The sequence below is a fragment of the Micromesistius poutassou genome (assembly GCF_964030765.1).
Source record: "Micromesistius poutassou genome assembly, chromosome: 14".
Classification (NCBI taxonomy): domain Eukaryota; kingdom Metazoa; phylum Chordata; class Actinopteri; order Gadiformes; family Gadidae; genus Micromesistius; species Micromesistius poutassou.
Window position 1 is genome coordinate 3642849 of NC_140284.1, and position 8156 is coordinate 3651004.

Sequence of the window (8156 nt, forward strand, 5' to 3'; positions counted from 1 at the left end):
AACTATAACGCAATTATATTAATTATGCACTGTTCGACTTCCAGGATCCAGAGTTTTAACCAGACCGAAGTGCAGGGGATACGCAGAGAGAGTGAGGGTCGGGGGGGGCGAGAAGAGGTAGGAAAGGTCTTGTTGATAGGGTCAAGGCAAGTTTGCCAAGCTAATGACACTGAGACTATGCACTTGGGTGACGACTGGGGAAGGTGGCTAGCAAAGCTGCTACGCAAACACTGGAGTGCAATTAGCTGCTGCACTTGTGATGCCAAGGTTAGCAGGAGGGCTAGCCTGGCAGATTCATAGTGCAGCCAGCAAGCCAGGTTGGTCTGGCTGAGGCTAGGCTAACGCCAGGCGATGAAGTCGAACCCCTATAGTCTGCTTAATTTGGCAAACAGAGCAGTTGTTGACACTGCTGATTGTGGTAAAACAAGGAAAGCAGAGATCAACGGATGTGAAATGGGGGGTAGCATTTACAGTACGCTGTCACCCCCCCCCCCCCCCCCCCCCGCTCTGTCACCTGTGTCACCTCCGGTAATGAGTAGAAGTCGTAAGTATTGGCTTATCCTACACTCGGTGGCGTGTTGAGGTCTTTGCTTTCTAAATGAACACCGCAATTATTCAGATTGCCCCCATGTTAAACCTCTGTTGAAAATCAATAATTACAGCCAAATCATAACACGTAGGTTCTTAATCGTTGACGAGGGAATTGTATGTAAGTTTTTTTGTGAAATATATTTTTGGATTTTAATTATATATATTTTATTTTTATTTTTTATTCTACCACTCAAACAACATTCATACTGCTACTACAACTACTAATACTTATATCAAACTACATAATGCCCTCTACTGCTTATGTAACTAACATCTCAGAGTGTGGACACTACTAGTGTGTGTGTGTGGAATAAGAGCTGTGGACATCAGGCCTGTGGTTCCCGAGGCGATCCACAGGCAGACGTTATCAAATGTCTTCTGAGCTGCTCTTCTGAGAACACTTAAGTTATGGTCCAATGGAATACCTTGCAACTATGACCTCCCCCATCCAACGCACACACACACACACGCATGCACGCACACACGCACGCACGTACGCACATACGCACGTACGCACGCACGTACGCAACGCACTCACGCACGCACGCACGCACGCATGCACGCACACACACACATACACACACACACACACAGAAACAAACACACACAAACACACACACACACACACACACACACAGAAACAAACACACACACACACACACACACACACACACACAGAAACAAACACACACACACACACACACTGAGAAGTTAGCTCTGAGGCTAAAGGCGTGTTCCTGTGATGAGGAAACCAGGAGGGGAATTTAACTAGCGTCTCAGCAGCTATTAAAGAGCTGACCCAGTCTGCTGCTATGGGCCCAGAGCTCAGAACGGGCCCAGCTAGTCCTCTGGCTTGTTAGGGGACGGCATTAATAGGCCTTTATTTGAAACTTTAAATAGTGAATTACGACTCGTCTTTGAATAGCCAGCGTTGGGATGGAGTAAGAACGCAAATAATAGTTTACTTATAACGCACTTTGTACAAACAGTGTACAAAGTGCATAAGACAAGTGGTTTACAAACCACAGTGAAATCACAATGAAAACATTTAAATTTAACAAAAAAGTAAATAAAGAAAAAAAATCACATACACAAAAGCAGAGCGGCCCCCCACAGATGAAAAATCATTCGAAACAGATTTAACAGATTAAGCGTCCCTTAAACGTCCCCATCCCTTTAAACAAAGACCGTCATTTAATTACACATTTCTCCAAAACACACCTGTGTGTTCTCTCTCTCTCTCTCTCTCTCTCTCTCTCTCTCTCTCTCTCTCTCTCTCTCTCTCTCTCTCTCTCTCTCTCCTCTCTCTCTCTCTCTCTCTCTCTCTCTCTCTCTCTGTACTGTGTCTGTGGGTGCAGATGGTTTGGTTTATTTTCCTCCCTTGGTTCCTGAGTACCTGTATGAGTATGGTACACGCAACAGCAGCCTACGTTACATAGGATGTAACCAAAATACTGTGTGTACAAACATCTGCCAGTAGCTATATGTCCGGCCAATGATTTGACAGCTTTGTTTGGCATTCCGAACTTGCTAACCTTTGGATTGGCCTTACCTCAACCCCCACTCTCACACACACACACACACACACAGGCACGCACGCACGCACACACACACACACACACACACACACACACACACACACACACACACACACACACACACCCTCCAGCCAAGATAGAGTTTGTGATGTAATTGACACACACAGGCACACACACACCCACACACACACACACACACACACTCACTCACACACACCCTCCCTCCCTCCCTCACGCCGCCTGCAGAGGAAGAGATGCGCTAATTATATTTACAAGTTGCTGCGTTCTGGGGTCTCGACCCTCCAAAACAGCATAACGATAAACACACCTGCCATCTCCCAGCCCAGCACCCACCCAGCGCCACAGCCCCCCACACTGTGTTTGTCAGTTCAAGTCTGTTGGATGTTAAGTCAACAACCCCCCCCCCCCCCCCCCCCCCCAACGTGAAAATGAAGCAGACAACGTACTATAAGGGATTTGATCCACAGAGGAGGGGGGGCTCGTATTAGTGTTGGCTTGGGGATTCCTCCGGGGGTGGGTCCAGTGTCTCATGCAGTTTGTGTTTATAGTGATACTGAACATGCGAGAGGTCAGGGGGGGGGGGGTTCGCAGTACACTTGGTTATGGTTGTAGCCCCGCTCGGACCAGGCCCGGCTTGGATACTGTCAACATTTGAGGAGGTCGGTTGAAAGTCGGATGTCGTTTTGTCTTTGCTCATTTTTTCCGGTTGAAGTTTTTTTTTTTTTCCCCCTCTGTTCTGCTGGTTTCTGTTGTTTTGTTTTGGGCATCTGTTTTATGAAACAGAATATTTAGATTAGCGAGGCTATTTGAGGCCTCTGGCGTGGTAGGCTGTTTGGGAAACCGGTCCACCGCAAGTTTCTAAATGCTTCTTTTCTTTCTTTCTCTTTCTCTGTGGCTTTGTTCTTTCTTGTTGACTCTGACAAAAAAAACTGAATTTGTAAGCACAGTGGTGACATTCCCACCACTTGCATTTACATGTAACTTTGCAACCAAAAGACAAAACAATCACCACAAACACCTAAATATTCACATCTTCGCAATAGCTTGTTGACTTTAGTATTGCTATTATTCCACTTCAAAAACCCTTCGGCCATATCATACTTGGAATGGTTACCTACAGAAATATCAAATACTTACACCTGTCTACCACCAGGGGGCCTCAGTGTGCATAAAGCCACCAGGGTGATAAAAAAGGTAATTGGATGTCAGGGTGAATGAATCCAGTTTAAAACGCATTCAGAGTTCTTATAAAAGACTAAATTATGTGTTCCACCAAATCAAAATATAGCAAACTCCTTAAATGTGACCATGCGTTTCAAATGTCCTTTGTCCCATATAGGTCACCTCCTATTCGGTCTGCGCTCTGTATCTAGAAAAGGTGAGCAGGTGCTCAAAATGGAGAACAATTTAGGGTAAGCTTTTTTTTTATCACACACACACACACACACACACACAAGCCCCTCTCTCTCTCTCTCTCTCTCTTGCACAATTACTCAGACACACACAGTCTCTCTCTCGCTCTCTGTCTCTCTCTTGCACAATTACTCAGACACACATAGTCTCTCTCTCTCCCACACACACAGACACACACACCGTTTATGATTTACGACACATTTTTGTATCGGGGACTAGTTTTTGATTTTTGCACTTACCACGTCGGAATTCCCCAAAAGAGTATTAATCACACCTGCGTTTGCACACACATCTCAATCCAACCCTCAAACCACCAACGAACCGCCCTCAACTGTATCCTGGGGGCTCCATTAGACTCCCCTCCAACAGTGCACGCCGAAGAACAATGCCGGCGCTGACCTCGCTCAACTGTTCCGACACATTCGATCCGACATTACGCTCACACCTGTGGCCACACATGAGGGGAAAAAGCGCCATGGAAAGAAAACTAATCGGCGACGAAGGAAGTCGAGCCTGTCGGAGTCCCCTTTTTTACAACGCCGGGGCGCCGAGTGGTGAGACGGGCCCGCGGGGGGGGTCGGGAGGTGACAGGCCGTCGGTGGGGACAGGCCGGGGAGGGGAACAGCTCAGTTAGGCCCCGCTGAGGAAGGGCCTCTGCAGGGAAATCGCTTCCCCCCCCACCCCAAAGGTGTGGACAGTCTGGGGGTGGGAGAAGGACTACCTTGGGACCCGGGGAACAGCTGTGAATCCAATGTCCCCTTCGAGGGCCCCTGCTCCACGGCTGGTAAAGAGGGCCGTTTGCGCTGGGAGGACACGCCCTCTGTACTTTTGATGTAGCTTCAATGCGTACACTTTATACCTTTAACTTATATATGAGAGTATGCAGGGTGCAGGTTTTTATCATTTTGTTAAAAAGCCTTTAAATGAAACAAATAGTTATAGGTTGTTCATAAGCCTTTATTATAACGACAAGTGTGTTGAAATTCACAAAGGTAAGCCGGTTGATACCAGGTTACCATCGTAACCAGGTTTCTTAACTGCCATGTAAACATGAAAGCCTGGTTACGTAAACCGTTTTCCCCGCAGAGGGAGACCTGGTTGACGATCGAGGGAGAGAAGCTACGGTGAATGGTGATACAAATTGGGTTTGAGGTAACTCCAAGGAGCCAACTATACACACAGTTCGCTCTTCTGTTTGAAAAACAAGCATGGAGAAAAAAGAAAGAAATACATTCTGACAATATTCTTTATTTTCAATTTTCGTTTTTTTCTTTAAATGCCAACCGTCTGGTATTGACCGTTGATTTGTTTGAAAGTACTGTAATATAATCCAGCATCCTCATCTACTCTGTTAACAGTGTTTGGGTTCAGTATTTCAATGACGTTATGACATGATTATTCACATTTATTAGACAATAGTCTTTTGAAATCTCTCTGGTAAAACATTATGTCCTTTTTTCCAGTCTACCAGGCTTTATTGTAATGCTTAAATACATGTGTTGGTGACCTTCGTCGCTCTGGTGCTGGAATGACAGGTCAGAGGTCAAAACAGTCGTTCATAACATTACATTCATAACATTCTTACAATGACAAACTAAAAGTCGAGTTAAATACACGTACGAAAAAAATACAAAATAATTTAAACATAAATAGGAGAAGTAACAAAATAAATAAGATAAATTAAATCGGCGGACGTGAAATGTTCCTTCAGGGTCAAGCCCGGCTACACGGTCGCAACGGACGCGACGTCTTTTGACGGCGCCCTGCGGGCACCGGTCCATTTCTCACACACGGGCGCCTCATTTACATCTCCAAGCCTCTCCCTTTCACTCGCACCCCGAGACGCACTCGACGGGGCGAGTGTCCGCGGTGCGGGTTAACCAAGAGAGCGCTTCACTCCTTCAAGCACGGGAGGACGAGCGAGCGAGAGAGAGAGAGAGAGGGAGAGAGAGAGAGGCAGAGAGAGAGAGAGAGAGAGGCAGAGAGAGAGCGACAGAGAGAGAGACAGGCAGAGAGAGAGAGAGAGAGAGCCCTCGGAAGTGCATTCAGAGGCCAGGGTACCTCTTGCACTCCTCTCTCCCACGAGACAAGTGGGAGAAAAACACCGCCCCCCCCCCCCCCACCTCCACCCCCCCCACCCCTCCAGCCATCCCAAAGACAATGGCTCTCAATTACCAGTCAATAACAAATTAGAATAAGATAAGAAATCGAGGGTGAGTGGGGGGGGGCGGCGGGGGCGGCGGGGCGATCTGGTGAGAAGTCTACAGATGGGGATCTGCCTCTCACACGTCCGGAAAGAGAGAGAGAGCGAGCGAGAGGGGAGGGCCGGGGGGGGGGGGGGAGACACTGAACGCTGAACAACAGTCCCCCCCCCATCCCCCCACCCCCCCCCTCATCTTCGCACTTTATGGGTGCCCCTTGCTGAGGTTAATCCCACTTTATCCAGGAGAGGCGGGCTGTCAGATCTGGGGAGGGTGAAGCGGAGGAGACGGGGGGTTAGACAAAAGCAGCACAAACATGGGACTTTAGGTACATTTTAGTGACTGTTTAACAAGTCACGAGTCTGCGGCGGAGAATACACGAGCACACTCCAGCACTGAAAAGCTTCATTCAGACGGGATTCCACGCCGATTGAGTCAAGCCAAAACCACCGCAGGCTGTTGCTGAGTGCCGTGACAATAGTGTGTTGCTGTGTGTGTGTGTGTGTGTGTGTGTGTGTGTGTGTGTGTGTGTGTGTGTGTGTGTGTGTGTGTGTGTGTGTGTGTGTGTGTGTGTGTGTGTGTGTGTGTGTGTGTGTGTGTGTGTGTGTGTGTCCGTGTGCGTGTGTGTTCCTCAAAGCACCGGTTTACACATATGGGGCTACACCTGGGAGTAAGACGTGCACAGTGTACACAAAGCCTGCGGTTCAAAGTGGTGTTAAGCTTCATTAAAGGCCTTGTTCTCCATGGATTGTTTTTCTCTATTAACTCGCCACACTGATTAAGGTCTGCTATGTTAACTGATTTGATTCTAGCTTAGTCCTTTTCTTTGCATTTCCACGAATCTCGAATACTGGCCTTATATATCAACCCCCTAACCCTTCATAAAAAAAAGTTGTTGACCCAAAATAATAGGTGCTTTAAAATTGGCCTACAAACCAAAATGGTCGTTTACTTTTAATTTCTCTATTTCTATTCAGCATATATATATATAGCTATTTGGGATAGGCAATCAGAGATATACAATTATGAGTCTCTCATCGTTGGTGTCATAATGGCTCGATTTAAGTTGTAGGAACATTAAAATCAGATGCGTAAAACGTAGCTTACTGATGATGCTGAGTGGGCCTATAACATTTTAATAAGTGTGCCTAACTGGTGCCAACTCACCGCTTGTGTTCCAGATGGCGTTGGTTTGGTTCTTGTAGCCGTTCTTCATGCACTCGTCGACGTAGGACTTGGGGTCGCATCCCGACATGAGGATCTCTCTGAGCAGGGCGATGTACGCGATGGCCAACCGCAGGGTGTCGATCTTGGACAGCCGCTTCTCGTACGGGAACGTGGGCACGTGACACCGGAGCTCCTCGAAGGCCGAGTTGATGCTCAGCATCCGCTTCCTCTCCCGGATGTTGGCCGCGTGCCTCTGGATCTTGTACGGGGGGTGGGCCGAGAGGCGCCTCGAGCGTCGCTTGCCGATCTCGACGTTTTCGTCCCCCGAGGAGCTGTCGGCTTCCGTACCCTCGCCAAGGCCGGGCGACTGGGAGTCCAGGTCGGTGAAGGTAAGCTGCTCGTCCGGGAACACCGACTGACAGCCGAACGAGGACCACGGAGAGAGCTGTCCGGACACGGTGGTGCAGTCCAAGAGCAGGGTGTCCAGTTGGGTCTGGAACTGAAAGTTGGGGTCCATCTGACCCCAGAACGCGTAGTCCGTGGTGGCATCTTGTTCAAAGTCAAAAAAGATGTCTTCCATGTTTTTTTTTGGTTTTTTTTAGGTTAAATGGGAACAACAATAACAAAGTGACTGTAAACGAGGGACACAGTACGGCTACTTGTTTCGAAGCCCTGGCTATATACCTGTCTCCGGCCTGATCTGACGTCGTGTGACCGACGCTGGGGGGGACCGGCGGATTAAATAGGTGCGGGCCCCTGTGTACGCGGCGGGGCGCTGGGGACTCTGTTGTAAAGGCTGAAAGGAGCTCATTAAGGAACGACCGCCATCGCTTTAAAAGCCAATCACAAAGGAATCAGTTGATCCCCCGAATCACCAAAGCGGAGCGGCACACGTGTCCAATTATAAAGTTCGCCCAAGTAGGCCTAGTCCGCTAATATTTACAAGGGATGGGGGGGAAGAAAAAACGGCCGTTTGGAGAGGTTGTGCGCGTCGCGGGCGCGCCGGCCCGTGAATGGGATTGGTTGATCAATTGAGAGTGCGCTGACGACAAACAAAAACTGTCAGGAACACATGAGAGCACTTTATTTATCCGAGCAGACGCGGCTTCGACTAATGCGTAGGCCTAATGGTTCCATTTTCCACTGTTTATTATTTATAGTGTGTGTGTGTGTGTGTGTGTGTGTGTGTGTGTGTGTGTGTGTGTGTGTGTGTGTGTGTGTGTGT

The 8156-nt window shown here is 48.2% G+C and overlaps 1 protein-coding gene across 1 annotated transcript; it reads right to left on the reverse strand.

Annotated features, from left to right (window-relative positions):
- Window positions 1–5990: 5990 nt before the first annotated feature.
- On the reverse strand, window positions 5991–7511 carry LOC311358024 (transcription factor 21; the record flags this gene model as incomplete). The annotated part of the gene is made up of 2 exons (XM_084478005.1): window positions 5991–6028; window positions 6932–7511. The coding sequence occupies 2 exons, from the start codon at window positions 7509–7511 to the stop codon at window positions 5991–5993; spliced, it is 618 nt and encodes a 205-aa protein (XP_084334131.1).
- Between the last annotated feature and the right edge of the window lie 645 nt (window positions 7512–8156).